The 19,312-nt window shown below is 44.7% G+C and overlaps 1 protein-coding gene across 3 annotated transcripts; it reads left to right on the forward strand.

The window, feature by feature from the left end:
• The first annotated feature begins 1,109 nt into the window (after positions 1-1,109).
• Positions 1,110-18,423, forward strand: LOC102370830. 3 transcript variants are annotated; one of them, XM_025217000.1, is made up of 3 exons: positions 1,110-1,254; positions 7,594-7,748; positions 15,940-18,423. In XM_025217000.1, exon 3 carries the CDS (start codon positions 15,949-15,951, stop codon positions 17,857-17,859), a length of 1,911 nt encoding a protein of 636 aa, XP_025072785.1. In that variant the 5' UTR covers positions 1,110-1,254; positions 7,594-7,748; positions 15,940-15,948; the 3' UTR covers positions 17,860-18,423. The 3 variants fall into 3 exon arrangements, with proteins under 3 accessions (XP_025072785.1, XP_025072784.1, XP_025072786.1); XM_025216999.1 differs by lacking the exon at positions 1,110-1,254 and adding an exon at positions 6,650-6,689; XM_025217001.1 differs by lacking the exon at positions 1,110-1,254 and adding an exon at positions 6,663-6,689 and having other exon boundaries at positions 7,674-7,748.
• The last annotated feature ends 889 nt before the right edge of the window (positions 18,424-19,312 follow it).

Here is a 19,312-nt window from a genome sequence, read left to right on the forward strand (position 1 = left end):
AATCAAACAGCTTTTATATACAGTGCAACTCCTCCTCCTCTTCTCCCCTGTCTGTCCTTCCTGAACACTTTGTACCCATCCATGACAGAGCTGCAGTCATACCATCTATCCCACCAAGTCTCTGTTATTCTAATCACATGATAGTTCTTTTACTGTGCAAGGACTTCCAGTTCTTCCTGCTTGCTTCCCAGACTCTGTGCATTCATGTACTGTACAGACAACTGAGGTAACTAGTTGATTGCCCTACTTTCTCAGTAAGAATGAGGAGGCCTCCACTCCCCATCCTCCTTGTGCTTCCTCCAGGTATCCCACTTCCCCATGTGTCTCAGAGCTTTGGTCTCCATCCCCCTCTGATCCTACTTTAAAGCTCTCTTTTCTCCATTCTAAATAGTCTTGTTTTCTCCAGTCTAAATAACCCTAGTTCTTCCAGATTTTCCTAATAAGTTTTGCCTCCCAAGCCCCTAATCATTTTTGTTGCTCTGCACTGGACTTTCCAAACTTAACGCACACTTCTTGAATTGCAGGGCCCAAAATTGGACAAAAGACTCCAGGTGATGCCTCACTAGTGCCACACAGAGCAGGAGTATCACTTCCCTTGATTTGTAAGTGACACTCAAGTCAACACAACCCAATATGTTGTTGGGTTTTTTCTGCAATAAGAGCATACTGGTGGTTCATATCCATTTGTAACAGGAACCCTTGGGCTCCTGATACTGTAAGGAGAGACACTGTAGCTGATAGAGTTTGGGCAGCTGAACGCAGACCAGCAGCCAGACGGAAGGCAGCAAAGAAGCACACCTGCTTGAGCAAGGAACTGCCCAGCAAAAGGAAAAAAAGGGCACATCTGCAGATAGCGAGGCGAACTCTGCCTTGGGTCTCTTGGCTTCAGGAAAATAGGCAGTTTGGGACAAGAAGCTATGACTGCCTATTTCAGAACCAGCTGCCACGCAGTAGAGCAAAGACTAGTTTGGGCAGCAAAGGGATGCCAGATCAAGTCATAAGCTGCCTGGCAACCAGCCTTCAGGCCCTAATGAGAAACCACTGTGGGACTGGAGTGCCACCTGACCAGAAGGAGCCATTTTTAAAAAAGCATGTAAGCCTATAGCCTGAGCCTAGTCAGGTAATCTGACCCTGAAAGCTACAGAGTGAAGACATCCTAGTCTGGAAGGCTATAGAAGGAACCAAATTTATTTCTGGGCTGCCGTGGGGGCTACTAGTGACATGTTTCTGCCTTACTGAGGAATACAACTCTGGGTAAGGGGAAGCTTTGCTGCAAGGCAGTGAACTATTGTTGATGTTTGCATCTGGAGTGGGTGAAGTTTATCTTGTAGCCAATATGCTTATTCCTTTGTTATAGTTCAAACTGGTGGACTGTGTTTGGAACTAGCATGGGGAGATGGAGATTCTAGTGGTACCTGAGGGCACAGGAGGGTCTTGAGCTTGGTGATGGGTTAGGGACATGAGACACAGTCCCGCTTTGGGCCTTATAAAGTGGTACTCTATAGAAAGACTGTCGCTGAGCACAACTCACGTCAGGAAGGCCAAAGTGCAATTGATGCTGCACCTAGCAAATGATGTGAAGGGTAACAAGAAGGGTTTATACAAGTATGTCAATAGCAAGAGGAGGATCAGGGAAAGTGTAGGGCCCTCACTGAATGGGGGAGGCAACTTTGTGACAGAGCATGCAGAAAAGGCTGAAGTACTCGGTGCCCTTTTTTCACCTCAGTCTTCACAGGCAAGATGAGCTACCAGACTACTGCACCTAACAGCACAGTTTGGGGAGAAGGTGAGCAGCCAACAGAGACAAAAGAACAGGTTAGGGACTTGTTAGAAAAACTGGGCAGATACAAGTCTATGGGGCCAGACAGGATACAGAGTTGGTGGATGTGATTGCAGAGCCACTGGCAATCACATTTCATCATCTTTGAAAACTCATGTTGTTTGGGAGAGGTCCCAGATAACTGGAGAAGGCAAACATAGTGCCCATGCATAAGAAAGGGTGCGTAGGGGAAGTGGATCCAAGGAACTACAAGCCTATCAATTTTCCAGGGACTGAGGTAAGGCTGATAAGGTAGGTCCTCAAATAATCCATTTCTAAGCACTTGGAGAAGAAAGTAATTGGGAATAGTCAGCATGAATTCGCCAAAGGCAAGTCATGGGAACAGTCAGCATGAATTCGCCAAAGGCAAGTCATGCCTGACCAACCTCATTGCCTTCTATGAAGACATGACTGGCTCTATGGATGTGGGGAAAGCAGTGGACATGACACACCTTGACTTTAGCAAGTCTTTTGACATGGGCTTCCACAGTATTCTTGCAAGTAAAGGAAAATAGAGTCCATTTATTCAACCCATAATGTGAATAGAAAGTCTGCTGGATCACCAGGCTCAAGGGATAGTGATCAATGGCTTGAGGTCTAGTTTTCAGCTAGTATCAAGTAGTGTGCCTCAGGGGCCAGTCTTGGGGCTGGTTTTGTTCAGTATGTTCATCAATGACCTAGAAGATGGCATAGAATGTACTCTTGGCAAGTTTGCAGATGACACAGAGCTGGGGGAAGTAATAAATACTTTGGAGGGTAGAGTTAGAATTCAGAAAGACCTAGACACACTGGAGGACTGGACCAAATGAAGTCTCATGAGCTTCAATAAGGGCAAGTGCAAAGCCCTGCACTTGAGACAGAACAATGCTATGCACCAGTACAAGCTGGGTGTTGACTGGCTAAGCAGCAGCTCTGCAGAAAGATCTGGGGGTTACACTGGGAAATAAGGTGAATATGATCCAGCAGTGTGCCCTTCTTACCATGCTAAGAGCATACTGGGCTTCACTGGCAGGAGTGCTGCCAGCAAATTGAGGAAAATAATTATTCTGCTCCTCATCACTGGCAAGGCCATATCTAGAGTCCTGTGTCCAGTTTTGGGACCACACTACAGAAAGGAGGTGAACAAATTGGAGATTCCAGTGGAAGGCAGAAAAAATGGTTCAGGGGCTGGGGCATATGACGGGAGAGGCTGAGGGAGCTGGGCTTGTTTAGTCTGGAGAAGACAGGGGATTTAATAGCAGCCTTCAACAACCTGAATGGTGGTTCCAAGAGGATTCAACTAGAATTTTTTTTCTTTTTTTCTCTGCATGGTGGCAGATAACAGAATGAAGGGCAATGGTCTTGAGTTGCAGCAAGGGAAATTTAGGTTGGATATGAGGAAAATCTTTCTTTCGGACTAGAAGGATGGTGAAGCACTGGAATGGACTACCTAGAGGGGTGATTAAAAACCCTAAAGGATGGAGATTCTAAGACCTGGCTAGATAAATCTTGGGTAGGATGATCTAGTTGGGGGACAGTCCTGCTTTGAATTGGGGATTTTAACTAGATGACCTCCTGAGGTCCCTTCCAACCCTAACTTTCTATGATTTTATGATTCAAGTCAGATAACTGCCTCCCTTGGACCTACCAAACTGGAGTGTAGACTGGGCTAGGGGGTCCAGCACCCAGGCAGGGTGGAAAAGGGTGCCAGGGGCCCAGGGCTGAGGTAACCAAGATAAACTTGTAGCCAGAAGTTGGGTCCAGTGCCATGGTCCTGCACTAGAAGGCCAAGCCAGAAAAAAGTGATAGAGGCCCTGGGAAGGGATAGTGTACCATAATACCACAGGGGAGGAGACAGGCCATAAATAGCCTTAAGGCAACAAGTCCTCTGGACCTGGGGGGCCTAGACAGACTGACAGGGCCCACTTGATATAAAAGCAAGGTTTAAATAGGTGGAGTTTGGGAGGGACCTCCTGACTGTCAGAGAAATGGTGGCTTGCTCTACGACCCATTAGGCGGTCTCCCTTTAGATCAATTAAATGCATCATGGCATGGTAGGTGAGTGCAGGGCAAGAATCATTGCAGCTGCCCTGAAGCCTGAACCTTGCTAAACCATTTTATGGTCTACTGTAACCTTCAGGTCCTTTTCTGCAGCACTGATGCCTAGTCAGTCATTCCACAACCTGGATTGTGGCGTGCAGTTATTCCATCCCTAGTACAGGACTCTGCACTTGTCCTTGTTGAATATCATATGATTGATTGCAGACCACTTCTCCAGTATTCGGGTCATTCAAGAAGACATGCAGCAAGGCTGGTGCCCCAAACTGACGCATGATTTTGAGGGGCTCATAGGAAAGTAGGGTTGGAAGGGTCCCCATGAGGTCATCTAGTCCAGCCCCCTGAAATACTATTTTAACAAGTATGCTAAGGAAAGCAATGTAGCTTTCTATACATAGCCAAATCAAACTGCTCATTCTGTTTCTCTCCTCTTTCCTCTCCCAGAGTCTCATTCAGAATCTCTAGCAATTGGGGCAAACGGTTCATTTGTTGTGCACTACTCTTACAGTAACCACAGGCAGCTGGCTGTGAAGGGCTTATCATTCCTTCACATTAACAAGAAATCTATGTTCTTGAAAGCCTCTCAGGGCTTGTTTTGATAATTTTCCTCAAGTACAAGTACATCCTGCAGATGCAATAAAACCTGAGAGCCCAGGCATGGATCAAAAGTGCAGTCCAAAGTACTTTTTCTGAACCTACTGCTGCAATAAAAGTGAGTGTCATGCAATCATGGTCTTTTTTTGTTAACCCCTATGATGCTGTCATTCTTGAGAATGGGAGGTGTTGTTTATGCTGAATAGCAAGATGATTCAGCAGGGAAAGACCTGGGGGCAGTGTATTTGGCTGTTTGGCGGGATTTGATATTTCAAGGACATCAACTTTTTTTAACATAAATTCTCCATTCAGGGCACCATTTATAACATAACCAGAAGGAAGAGAAGCCAAGAGAGTGGTGGACTTATCATGCTGAACAAGAACAGGCATGTCCAGCCTCCTGCACTATGATAGCCACCCAATCTGCAACCAGTTCAAGTCTCCATTATTATACAGCCAGCCAGTAACCAGGGAGTTGATTAACTCAAGAGTATGCACCAGTTGAGGTTCCTGCTGCAGCCCTGTCAAACTGACTCTGAATTTATCTCCAGCTCTTTGGGTCTATTTAACTGTCTCTCCAGCTCAGAGCTGCGTGTGCCAAAGACATCTTGGATGTCTGTGGCCACCTGAGTGCTTTCCAAGCTGTCCCCAGCAAACCTCTCCTCAACAAGGCCCCAGCTCAGCTGCTCACAGCAAATGCTGGCAGTAGGGAAAACTAGAGATTCTAGGCACCATAACCCAGAGGGTGTTTGAACCTGGATCTTCCCAGCCACTACCTAGCTTCTCCTGTATCTCTTGGACTCTCCATCACAACTGTTCTAACTACCACGATAGTCAGGCATTCTCCAGGTCTGACTCTGACATGCCACAGATGGCTGTGCTGAGAAGATGGAGACGTCCAGGTTCAAACACCCTCTGGGTGAGGGTGGGGCTAGACCTTGGGTTCTCTGGCTTCCTTGGTGAGTTCACTAACCACTTGGTTACTGGGGGCAAAATGTATAAAGTGCTTTCCACAACAATAACTTGGCTGACTGATGCACATGCCTAATTGGCAAGTCTACCTAATTACCTATATGTGTCACAGGCTTATGTGGCCAAGTAAAGAATTTCCTACCCTTGTATACCTGGCATTTTTGGCACTTGGGCCACCAAAAATCCCATGGTGACAGATAAAGCTGGACACTTGGTGACCAGGAAGGTAACACAATGCATCTTTGATGTGCACCTGTGTTTGGCTATATTAACAAATGGATTGTGTCCAGCTTATCATGTTACCCATACCAATATTGAACTTGGGATCATAAGAAAGAAGGACTGAGTGGGACCTCACAAGGTAATCTAATGGACACCCCTTACCCACCCCACCCCACTTCCGATCCTTCCCTGGCATAGTTAGATAGCTCTTCCTAATCTCTAACCTACACTTTCTCTGCTGCAGCTTGAGGAAATTGCTCTTGGTCCTACAGAAAGCCCATTTCCATCTTCCCTATAATTGCCCTTGAGATATTCAAAGACTTATCAAATGCCCACCTCAGTCTTCTGTTCTCAGAACTAAGCTTCTAGTCAACATTCCCTTCTTTATATGTCAAAAGATCTCCTTGGCCTCTTAGTTGACAGCTTTCTCCTGGGAACTCATCTCAGCCCATTGTTCTCTTTATAGTCACCACTTCCCAGCACAGAGACCCTATCTTATAAACACAGTCTATAGATCTGGGTCCTTGGTGTGTTTGCCTCATTTGGTTCTACAAGTACCTGCATCAGTTGTCCCCAGCTTGGCAAACCATCCATATTATTCTGATTCGATAGACCTGCTCGCTTCATGGACTACCATCTCCTGTAATTTTTGGTGCCTTTATGTTCCCCAGGATGGTGGGGGCTGGTGGGTATGGGGGAAGGGTGTGACAGTGCTTTAACTACAGCAGCTCTCAGGAACTGCTCTAATGAAGTATCACATTTTCAGCATCCTACACTTAAATGGCAGCAGGGGTGCTTTAACTAAAGCTCATTCAATGAGCTTTATTTATAGCACCCTTGCCACCATTTTGAAGTGCATGGATGCTGAATACATGCGACACTGAGGCTATTAATGGAGTCTACTCTGCAGGATAATTAGTGTACGTTAAAGCAGACCTCGCCAAATGTATAGGTGCCCATCATCACTAACTATTCCATGTTTTGTTCCAGATCACTGATAAAGAATGAGATCATAGGAAAATGAGGCTGGAAGGGACTTTATGAGGTAATCTAGTCTATTCACCTGCTCAGGGCAGGAACACCCCTAGATAAAACATCCCAACCAAATGTCTATCCAACCTGGTCTTGAAATCTTCAAGGATGGAGATTCCACAGCTTTTTCTAGGGATCCTGTTCCAAATGCTTGACCCACACATAGTCAGAGGGCACGTCTACATGAAATGCAGCTAATGTATAGTATGGGCACATGTCTACAAATCCAAGCCCTTACTGCACATTCAAAATGGCTAATCACCATTGCTACCTTTTGATACCTGCAAATGTGCATTAACACACACTTGACCCAACACTAAATTTTTGTGCCAGGCCTGCCTAGCCACTAGAGGGCCACCCTGCGCTCCTCCCTGGTGGCCACGGGAGCACATGGAAGCACTACATGAATTGTGCTTAACTTTAGTTCCAAATCCCTGCACATGTAGACACCTTCCAAAAATTGCTTAATGTGCATTAGCTTAATGCACACTAAATCTGGTGGTTTTTATTTGCACATGTAGATACACCCTAGACAGTTGTATCTAATCTCCAACCTCAGTTTTCTCTGCTTCTGTTGGAGGCCATCACTCCTAGTCCTGTCCCCTACAGTCAAAGAGAAGTTTGTCTTCAGCTTTGCTTTTAATAACCCTTCATGTATTTGAAGACTGTTATGGAACATAACCCCACCCCCCAGTTTTCTCTTCTCCAAACTAAATTAACCCTAGCTCTTTCAGACGTTCATGTAAAATCAAGAACACACACACCACATACGATCACCTGTTAACAACTTCAAAGCACTTAGCTAATTTCTTATCCATATAATGTACCAAGTCAAATGCCTTAAAGACCTCCAAATGCATTATAGCAATACTTTGACCTTGCTGAACTACCTGGTAATCACACTATTACTTTATGAGTTCCTGTCATAGGTCACAGTAATCTGAGAAGTGCATTTTTAAACAAGCACCACTATACTGAAGCTGGATTTAACCCACAGTTTGCTGGTACCTGGAGACCAAACCTGATCACAAGAGGCATTACCAGCTAAGGGAAATTTCTACGCCAAACAAGGGTGAGTGTCTCTGCCATCAGGTATTGCACAGGCTGAAAACAAACTAAACTAGTTTTGACCTATACTTGGTACTGATCATGGGTTTTATTTATAGAATCAGAGAGAAATATGTTGCTCCAAATTTTAACTGGGGGGAAGAATGAGACTACTGAGGAGCAGTGAGACCATTCCAGTCACAACTCAAAATCTTTATTAGGATATGCAATAACAAAGATTTATTTTTATTAACAAAGACCATGCTTACACGGCCTTGGATTCAAGGAGAAAACTGATCCGCTGGCCAGGCTTCTCTCTTTCCTTTTGGGGACTCTTGCCAAGGTGGTTCCTGAGCTTTAGAAAAGTCCAAACTTCCTTTCAGTCTATGCCCAATATCTATAGATGGCTGGTTCCTATATCTTAATGAATTATCCCTAGTTGGTTTTATTTAAATTTCTTTGTTTAACTGAAACTCTCTTCGACCTGGATTAAACTAGATCTCTTATGGACTTGGGAGGTGTCAATTTAGTTGGGATTTATATCCTTGGTAAAGTAAAAGGAAACTTTCCTTATCTTCTTTCCTTTCCCACTGTGGAATGCTGTTTAACACTGGTCTGTTACTACTTTGCCTTTGTTTTGTTTTTACAAACTTGCCTCTTCAGAGAAGACCATAAACTATCTAAGGATTTTAACAAAAATATATCTAATATAGAAAAATAACCTTTTTGGTCGTATCAATCATTTCTACTAATATTTTAAGATAAAGCTATGAAATGGTATATTTGGATTATTTAATATATGGTCTTCCCTTTTATAATATCTCCTTTCAGGCCTTGTACTTTTGCTTAATTATGTTCAGTTAGAAATATAGATGCCTTCCTTTACTTTTCTGACCAAGCTAGTTGTCACATCTGCAAAGGTTTATGTTATGGTCACTCAGACATGGGCTTTGGGGCCTTCTGCTTAGTCACACTCCAGCTTTGCTTAGACCCCTTAAAAATGACTAATCCTAGCAATAGCACTTATTGTTTGGTCATGCTTTGGACACTGCATGCTTAACCTACATCACTGCTTCATATGTCAAGCTCAGATCAGGTCCCAGAGGGCTGGAAAAGGGCCAATGTGGTCCCTATTTTCAAGAAGGGGAGGAAGGAGGACCTGCTAACTTATAGGCCTGCTAGCCTCACTTCTATTCTCAGCAAGACCTTAGCAAAAATCATAGAGGATCACATTTGCAGGGGGCCAGCAAGTCACACTATGGTAAGGGGCAGCCAGCATGGGTTTATAGCATGCAGATCCTGCCCGACTGACCCTTTTTTTTATAAATGGCTCGCATAGTGCTTAGATACAGGAGTGGAAGTAAATACTTATTTACCTGGATTTAAAAAAGGCTTTTGACACCATGTTGCATTGAATTCTTATGAGCAAACTGAGTAGCTGTTGTAGATGTAGAATTTTTTCACAGTAAGGTGGGTGAAAAGCTGACTCAGGGGATGCACCCAGAGTGGTGGTGGATGGCTTGGTTTCTCCCTGGAGGGATGTGGGCAGTGGTGTCCCCCAAGGCTCTGTGCTTGGACCAGTGCTGTTTTAATATCTTCATCCTTCATTTGGATGAAGGTGTTGAAAGCCCCTTATCCAAATTTACAGATGACACTAAACTATGGGGTACAGTTAACACACTGGAGGGCAGGGAGTGAATTCGGGAAGACCTGGACAAACTGGGCGGATCAGAATAGGATGCAATTCAACAAGAATAAATGCAAGGTGCTGCACCTGCGGGGAGAGAATCTCCAACTTGTATAGACTGGGAGGTATGATTCTGAGTACCACAACAGCAGAAAGGGATCTCAGAGTCCTGGTTGATGCAAAAATGAACATGAGCCACCAGTATGATGAGGTAATAAGCAAGGCTAACCGCACTCTTTCTTGCATCAGCAGGTGCATCACAAGCAGGTCTAGAGAAATGATAATTCCCCTCTATGCAGCATGGGTGAGGCTGCAGATGGAGTACTGCATCCAGTTTTGGGCGTTGCACTTCAAGAGGGATGTGGATAACCTGGAGAGGGTCCAGAGGAGGGCTACTTGTATGGTTGAGGGCCTGCAGGCAGGACCCTATGAAGACGGACTGAGGGACCTGAATCTCTTCAGCCTCCACAAGAGAAGGCTGAGAGGCGATCTTGTGGCTGTCTACAAATTCATTGGGGGTAGGGGCAGCAGGGAGTAGGGGGCACTCTGTTTACCAGGGCATCCCTTGGGGTTACCAGAAATAATAGCCACAAACTGAAGGAGAATATATTTAGATTAGACATAAGGAAGACCTCCTTTACAGTGAGGGTTGCCAAAATATGGAATGGGCTTGCAAGGGAGGTAGTGCTTTCCCCTACCTTGGGGGTCTTCCAGAAGAGATTGGATAGGCATCTGGCTGGGGTTACTTAACCCCAGTGCTCTTTCCTCCCTGGAACAGGAGGTCAGACCTGATGATCTGCTAGGTGCCTTCCAACCCTAGAAATCGATTAAATCAGGTTCTGATATTGCCTGCAACCCATGGCTTGCACTGTACAAGCCTATGCATAGGCTGGCTGTACTCTAAAGATGCCTTACTGAGAGGGCAAGAACAAGACATCCCCAACACACAGAAAGACTAGCAAGTATGGAAGAAGACCAGCTTGGCTTGGCAGAGAATGCCTCAGTAAGCTAAATGGCAAAAAGGAAGCTGATAAGACTTGGAAACATGGACAAATAACTTGGGAAGAGTATAAGAGCATGGCTCAGGCATGCAGGGATGAAGTCAGGAAGGCCAAAGCACAATTTAAGTTACAGTAAGCAAGGGATGTGAAGGGCTTCTATAAGTCAGTAGCAAGAGGAGGATCAGGGAAAGTGTGGGTCCCCTATTGAATGAGTAAAGTAACCTTGTGACAGGATGCAGAAAAGGCTGAAGTCCTCAATGCCTTTTTTTTTTTTCCTCACCCAAGTCTTCATGGGTAAGGTCAGCTCCCAGACTGCTGCACCTGGAAGCACAGTTTGGGGAGGAGATGAAAATCCAACAGAGGTAAAATAATAGGTTGAACTATTTAGAAAAGCTGGACATACACAAGTCCATAGGGCCAGACAGAATACACCTGAGAGTGCTGAGGAAGTTGGCTGATGTGATTGCAGAGCCATTGGCCATCATCTTTGAAAACTCATGGTGATTTGGAAAGGTCCCGGATGATTGGAAAAGGCAAACATAGTGCCCATGCTTAAAAAAGGAAGATCCAAGGAACTACAGACCTGTTAGCCTTACCTCAGTCCCTGGAAAATTCAAAGAGCAGGTCCTCAAATAATCCACTTCTAAGCATTGGGAGAAGAAAGTGATTGGGAACAATAGGCATGGATTCACCAAAGGCAAGTCATGCCTGACCAACCTGATTGCCTTCTGTGAAGACATGACTAGATCTATAGATGCAAGGAGACCAGTGGAAGTGGTATACCGTGGTGTCTGTTTTTCATTTGTTTTGTTTTGTTTTTTTCTTTTAAGCAAGGTTTTTGATATGGTTTCCCCTAATATTCTCCCAGGCAAGCTTTTAAAAAAAAAAAAAAAGTACAGGTTGGATGAATAAATGGTAAGGTGCATAGAAAACTAGCTGGAGAATTGGGCTCAGAGGGTAATAATAAATGTCTGTCTGGCAGCCAGTAACAAGTGGGGTGCCCAGGAGGTTGGTCCTGGAGTCAGTTTTGTTCAATTCCTCCATCAATCTTCTGTAAGAGAGGATGGAGTGCACCCTCAGCAAGTCTGCAGATGACATCAAGCTGGGAAGAGTAGTAGATACTCTGGAGGGTAGGGCTAGGATTAGGAATTACCTAGACAAATTAGAACAGGGGTGGGCAAAATGCGGGCTGGATGCAGTCCACCAGGCCATTCCATCTGGCCCATGGGACCCCTAAAAAAAACTTTAAAAATTTAATATTTATCTGCCCCTGGCTGCCTGTCATATGGGCCTTGATGGCTTGCCAAAACTCAGTAAGTGGTCCTCCACCCAAAATAATTGCCTTCCCCTGAATTAGAGGATTGGGCAAAGGAATTTCATGGGGGTTCAGCAAGGACAAGTGCAAAGTCCTGCACTCTAGATGGAATAACACCATGCACTGGTACTGGCTGGGCAGCAGCTGTGCAGAAAAGTCCCTGGGGGGTTACAATGGCCAATAAGCTGAATAGGAGCCAGGAGTGTACCCTTGTTGCCAAGAAGGCTAATGGCATACTGGACTGCATTGGTAGGTGTGTTACCAGCAGGTCAAAGGAAATGATGATTCCCCTCTATTCAGCACTGGTGTGGCAACATTTGGAGTACTATGTTCAGTTTTTGGGCCCCCACTACAGAAAGGATGTGGAGAAATTGGAGAGGGTCCAGCAGAGGGCAACAAAAATCATTTGGGGGCTGGGGCACACAACTTATGGGAACAGGCTGAGGGAACTGGGCTTATTTAGTCAAGAGAAGACTGAGAGGATTTAATAGCAGCCTTCACCTATTTGAAGCGGATGCATTCAAAATGGAGGATAGAGCTAGACTGTTCTCAGTGGTGGCAGATGACAAAACAAGGAGCAATGGGCTCCAGTTGTAGCAAAGGAAGTTTAGGCTAGATACTAGGAAGAATTTTTTTCTCACTAGGAGACTAGTAAAACACTGGAACAGGTTACTTGGAGCGCTAGTAGAATCTCTGTCCTTGAAGGATTTGAAGACTTGGCTAGATAAAGCTTTGGCTGGAATGATCTAGTTGGAGATAGTCCTTGTTGAGCAGAAGGGTGAACTAGATGACCACCTGAGGTCCCTTCCAACCCTAACTTTTTCTATGATTCTATGTATGGCCTACAAGTAGGGCCAAAGGGGACCTCCAGAGGTCATCTAGTCCAAGCCCCTGTCTGGGGTTGGATTATGCTTATTCAAACCTTTGTATACAAACTCGTTATCCAACCTCTTTGGAAAAAACAGTCAACCCTTTTACAACCACAGGACATAAGAGGGGACATGATCACATTCTTCAAATATTTGAAGGGCTGCCATAAAGAAGAGGGTGCGCACCTTGTTTCTCTTGTTGCAGAAGGGAGAATGTGGACCAATGGTTTGAAGTTGCAGCTAGAGGGGATATCTGGAAAAAAACTTCGCTGTTAGAGTGATGTGGTGGGATAGCCTGCTGAGAGAAGTTATGGACTCTGCATCGCTGGAGGTGTTCAAGAAGAGGTTGGACAGCCACTGGTTGGGGATGAGTTAGGCATAGCTATGCTTATCTTCTGCCATGGGTATTTCTCATACTTCTGGCCTGTGGTTGCACAGTCTCTGCCCCCTTTTATTCTGCTATACATATCTAGGTGTTTTTAAGCCTCCCCAGATGAACTGGGTTTTGGCTACAGCTAAGGCTGGGGACTCTAACTGGGGGTGTGCCAATTCTCCTGCTAGGAGCAAAGCCGGACCTTCCTGGCTATAGGGTCTTGGCCCTCTGCTTAGGGTCAGACTGACTGCCATATTTGGGGTCAGGAAGTAATTTTACCCTATGGTCAAATTGGTATGGACTGTGGGAGGGCTTTTTGCCTTCCTCTGTAGTGGGAGGAATGGCCCTCTACCTGGGACATCTTAAGTGTATACTAGCAACACTTTACAGAAGCAGGACATTGAATGCCATGGTTCCCCTGCTTCACCTGTGGCAGTTTAGGGTGTTAGGTCTAAGTTGTATCAGGATTGAGGGTAGTCATATGGAGAGTTTTTATAGTATGGTGATACAGAATGGTTTAGATAGGGATGATTCTCAGGCAGGGCGTTGAATTAGATGATGACCTGTGGAAGTCCCTTCCTGCCCTGCTTCTCCATGAAATGGCACCCTAACCCACAACAGGGGCCAACATCTCACTGCTGCAAAGGGTATTCAAATATGTTCAAGAGATCCAAGAAAGAGGGCCATGCCCCCCACTACAGAAGAAAGCTAAAACCTACTCCCAATCTCACTGTGGGGTGAAACTCCCTCCTGACCTATAATGTATTGATCAATCTAACCCTGAGCAGGGTACCTTTGGGTTTGAGTCGCAGCAGGAGCATAGGTACATCCCAGTCACAATCCCCAGCCTTGGCTGTGACCAACACCAATGCCTCTGAGGAAGGCAAAACCCCTGACACATGTAACAGCAGTACAGTTTTGTCCTGTAGTTATAGTACTCAAAGAAGTGGGAGATCTTGGTTCATTTCTCTCTTCAATTTGAGAAGTTCACACCCAATTCTCTTCCCCTCCCCCCCGCCTTCCTGGAGAATGTCCTCAAATCTAAGCTACAGCCAGGGTTCGGGGCAGTCTTGCCTTTCCTGGTGAGGCAGCCCCACGGGGCAGAATGGGATCACATTTCTTGCATTTCTGAATTATGATAAAAGGGCATAAGTGCGAAGGGGTCTGGAGCATTTGCTCAGGGAGAGGAAAACATGAGCTCCAGGTCTCATTTCTGTAGCTGCTTAATACTTGGGGAGTAGGGACCAGAGCACCTACATCCTTCCTACAGAGCAGCTTACAGGTAGTCCAATAAAAGATACCATACACAACCATACTTACCTAGAACACCTTGGGTACCTGAGCAGTTATTTGGATACGAAGAAGCCTGGAAGACCAAAGTCCTGAACCTAGACTTCAAACAACCCATGACTCAGCCCAGATCAACGAACCAACATTCAGTCTATACTAAGTGCTCAGTGCTTGCTACAGTAGCTAGCAGATCTCTACAGCTGACACCTGACTGGGAGAAGCTGCCAGTAGACAGTACCCATCAACTAAACCTAAAAGTCAGTTTTGGTGTCCTGCAGGGGAGCAGATTTTATTGGCAAGCTACAGAAATAAACAAATCACAAGTAAGTTTAGTCCAAGATGAAAAGAGAAATGAAAAACCAAGCTACATACAAAGGATTAGGGAGTTTTGGCTAGAAGGACCCTAAACTTGTAAAAGGAAAGGATTTTTTGGGGTGATGTCTTTTACTGGACCAACTCTATGGTTGGAGTAAAGTTAGATAAGCTTTCAAATGTAAGGCATTCTTCAGATGAATTTCAGATGATGAAGAATGTCTTGCATTCAAAAACTTGCCTAACTTTACTTGTCTAACTGGTCCAACCATAGGGTTGGTCCAAAAAAAGCCATCACCCCAACAAATCCTTGTCTCTCATCATTCCTGGACCATCGTGACTACAACACTGCCCTAACACTACCCTACATTTGTAACATGTCCTGGGCCAAATTCTTTTCCACCTGCTCAGCATCAGTGTGTATTCAGGCATGTAAGTTTGATTCTGATCCATCCTATTCAAATCTCTGAAAAATCCATTACTAAATGTACTTTTCAAGCCCAACATCGTGCAACCTTTAAGACCAAGTCAAAAAAAAAAGTGGGGTGGGGGGAAAGAAAATGAGGACTTACCCAGCTTTTGCATTTACTGTTTTCCAAAGGCTTGAGCAGGCTGGAAACAAAGCGTATTTAGGTACCTATGTCCACTTCCATGGTAGAATAGAACATGGTCCTACATTTGCCACTATTAATAATCAATACTTAAGAGTCTTGGTCATTGTAGAAAGATGCTATACATTGGCCTGTTTTTGAGTGCTTTTCTTTGCAATAAGTCCCATACAAGCATAGGTTGTACCTCAGCTTATGGAGGTCAATGTAACTACTGAAGGTACTAGTGCTAGCTGTTTGATACCAATAGGGGAGAATGAAAAAGGTTGAGAGAGTGAGACCCAAACAGATGAAGGATAGAAGTGACTGGCCCCAAGACACAGCTCAAGTTAAGAGAAAGTTCAGAAAATCTCCCAGGTCTTTCAAATCCCTATAGAAGCTGAGGCCATAAAGATGGGCATGCCCCTCAACCAGCATGAGTTAACTGTGGCTATTCCAGTGGTGTTACATCAGGAGTAGGTCCATCCTCATCTCCTCAAAGTTGTGAGTGTTTCCTTTTCCCTTTCTCTTATCAGGAGTGGAGGAGAAAGGGAAGTGGTATTGACATTGACCTAATACTGTTGGGTTTTCTTACTTGGAGATTGACTTTGGGATGAATGATTCAGTGCACAGAGCACATTGATAGGAAAATAAATAATTATGACAAAAGCTAATTCAGCAACAGTGAATTCTGAACTTCTGTCCACTGACGGATCCCAGAACATGATCTATCCACCTTCACCCACAACACTGCTCTTAAGTGCTCTCTCTTGTTTTCATAGTGCTACGAAATGGCAGCAGTAAAAGGACAAACTCAGGACACAACCAAAACTATGTGGAATGCTGATAGAGTGTCCAAGATGCAGGAAGAGGCTGGGCTGCTAATGAAGCCCTATGCCAGCTGGGAGGAGTTCCTCATGCCTGCCCCTGCCTGCATTGCCATCTTAGGAAAGCTGATCTGCAGCACCTCAGAGCAGGGCCCCTTCACCCTCCAAGAGAGTTCCTCCAATGCTGACTTTACACAAGTTGATCCCCCAAAGCACTTCAAGACCCACTTGCATAAACTGAGTAACCATTTCTGGGAGGCTTTCAATGAGGCCCACACAACCATGGGTAGCATTAAGGATTTCTCTGAGTCTGCAGTGACCAAGATGAAAAACTTCATACAGTCCTTCCAGGAAGCTGATGTGGCAAAGGCCTTGTCCCTAACAAGCCTAAATAAGATAAAGAAGAGGGCAGAAAAATGCACAACCTACGTTGGTAGTGTGAAGACAGGGTTCTCAGCTGTGACCAAAATTATTCATAAACTCCTGGAGGACTGCCTGGAAACCAAGAAAAGCTATGAGGATAAGCTAAGAGATGTGCAGGGAGCACTGGAGCAGGCCAAGAAACAGGAGGAGGCAGCCAAGAAGGCCAAGGAGGTGGCTGAGCAGCATCTAAAGCAAATGGGACAGCAACTGGAGGAGACTTTCAACCAGTACAAGATGAGCCTGAAGTCCATCCCATCCGGGTGGGAAGCTGTAAATGTGTCTATCAAGCAGAACATGATAAATGTTCTCCTTGGCCAAGGGGCAAATTTTCTAAACAAACTGGCAGAGAATTGTGGCTTCTCCATAGGTGACATAGAAGGTGAAATGGCCAAGTTACTAAGCATGTCTACTTCAAGCCCAGAGACCACTATCTGTGTTAGGGCAGATGAGCTTCTAGAATATGCAAAATGGCTTAAAAATGTAACTTCAAACGGCAGGCTCCAAATGGATCTCATCTTTGACCAGAAAAGCCAAAATGTTAAAATCCACTGGATAAAACATCATTTCCAATCCCAGAAAAATGAACTAAATGAACAAGTTTCATGTAAAGCCAAACAAGAAGCCCAAGAGATCTGTCAGTTAGGTATTTCTATCTGTGAAGAGTTAGAACAAATAGCCTTATCCCAAAGCACAGAGGAGAAAAAACAGCAGAAAGTGATTGAGGACATCTGTGAACTTCATCAGAAAGCATTTCAGTTTACTTCATATAGTAAAGACTTTGTGAGGGTCCCAGCTTTCCCCTATGTTGAAGGTCAAGAGGACTCACACTGGCATGGAATTGAACAGGTGAAAGAAAATGTGAAGCAGAGAGAGAAGATGTTCAAGGCAACTCAGGAGAAGTATGAAAAAGGTTTTGAAGACCTGGTGAAGTGGAATGAGGAGCTGACAAAAGTCCACTGTGACATAAAGCAGTACGAGATGAGGAAAATAGATTTTGAGATGCTTGTGACTATGCTGATCGAAGAATCTGATGCCCTGCAGAAAATGAATCGGCAGTGGGAGAAGATGGGGCAACTTATCCAGATGATTTCCAGTTTGCTTGACTTCAGCTCCTGCCGGGACATCCAGGAGTATTTAAGTTCCATGGAAAGTGTTCAGGCTGTAGACTACTCTTCTAAAATCTTGGCAATGGATCTGGTTTGCACCCAGGTTTTCAGTGCAATCAGCGTGGCTCAACTAGTTTACATGATCTCCAACAGCTACAGGAACTTATCTGATGATCACCTGATGCCCGGGTTCCAAAGCCTCCAGGACGTCATCAGCACAAAGTCTTCTAGTTTTGATGCCACTTATTTTGAAAATGCCCAGCGTGCTATCTACAAAAAAGTGGAAAATGCAAAGGATGACTTTAAGAACAGCATACAGGCCAGGATAGAGAAAGTGAAACAATAAATGAGGCAAAAAAAGTTAAAATAGTAGTAGATATTGTTTCGTAAGTCTTGTAGTCATTACAGCTAAATGCACATCTCTTATTCAGATTCATTAAAAAAGTCGAGTCACTCTTGAGCATCCTGACAGGGTTTCCAATACTTCAATCAGTCGTTTCTACACCTGAGTTAATATTATCATGCCTGATCTAAGCTTTTTAGCTAGAACTAAGAGCAGAGTGCAGGACCATAAAACAGAAGAGAGACATTTCCAGAAATGTCTAACAGACAGCAAAATTTCAGAAGAAAGGATAGTTTGAATAGTGGAACTTGAAGACCATAAAGAAAGGACAGAGGGTCATTAACACCTATGGACTTAATCAGGAATTGGATAGATTTTAACGACCTATGAAGTCAACTGACTCCCTCAGTTCTGCCTGAACAGAAATCCTGCAGGTCCTCCCAGGCAGTAGGCTTTAAAGTTTGGATGGAGTTGGAATCAAAGGGGTGAGGCAGAGGCATGCAACTACACCTGTAACCCTCACCTGGATCTGTTCCTCCCCAGATCCATGATGCCACTGCTGAACTCCACCACCACTGGACCATTCCAGCTGCTGCTGGACTTACAGACCAGGCCTGGGAAGAGCCCTATATTTTGAATCCAAGCCAGGGTGAATTTGACATCCCTACACTAAACTACCCTTTCTTCCAGTATCAAGGGAGCCCATTTCTTCTTAGATGAACATAAATATACCTGGTCTCTCCCCATCAACTCTTCAGCAGATCTTCCCATCAGACATATTTTGGGCCACTGGTACCGTTCAAGCTGAAGAAGATCCTTCTGATCTGTTGTCTTGGGCTACTGGAAGCAACCAATGAACCCAATGAAACTCAGTTCCACAGAGGACACAAGTACATAATTGTATATCCAGTACCTAGGCTACACCAGTTCAATGAACCACATGCCCAAAAATACTGGCCTAGACCAGTGATTTTTCAACCAGGCTGCCCACTGCAGCTTTTGGATCAATATCAATACAGTGACTGTGTAAGGCAATGTGGTGCACAACTGTCAGGTTTGACTATTTTTTAAAGGCCTGAGCCACGGAAGGTGGCTAAGACAGAGGATCCCCATGAGGCTCTGCCTAACTGACCATAGCAGAAAAGCACTGCAGATGCAAGAGCTGGTTGAGCACAGCAAAGGAAGCCATTTGTATGCTTCATTAAGACACCATCAAACAGAGCACAAAGTAAAAGGAATTTGGGAAAACAAAACAGCCTTGTCAAACCATAAACTAAAGGGAAAAGGTAATGGACCAGTGTTCCACAATGGAAAGGGAAACGAGATAAAGAATCCACCTTTGCTTTCTCAAGGATCTAAATCTTAACTAATTGCCTCTCTTCAGGGCCACAAAATATCTGTTTCAATCCAGTTTTGAAATTTTCAGTGAAACAAATTTTAATAAAAACAATCAGGG

The sequence above is a fragment of the Alligator sinensis genome, unplaced genomic scaffold (genome assembly GCF_000455745.1).
Source record: "Alligator sinensis unplaced genomic scaffold, ASM45574v1 scaffold1378_1, whole genome shotgun sequence".
Classification (NCBI taxonomy): Eukaryota; Metazoa; Chordata; order Crocodylia; family Alligatoridae; genus Alligator; species Alligator sinensis.

Coding starts and splice junctions, on each gene's coding strand:
- LOC102370830 (XM_025217000.1), top strand. CDS start 15,949: ATGGCAGCAGTAAAAGGACAAACTCAGGACACAACCAAAACTATGTGG.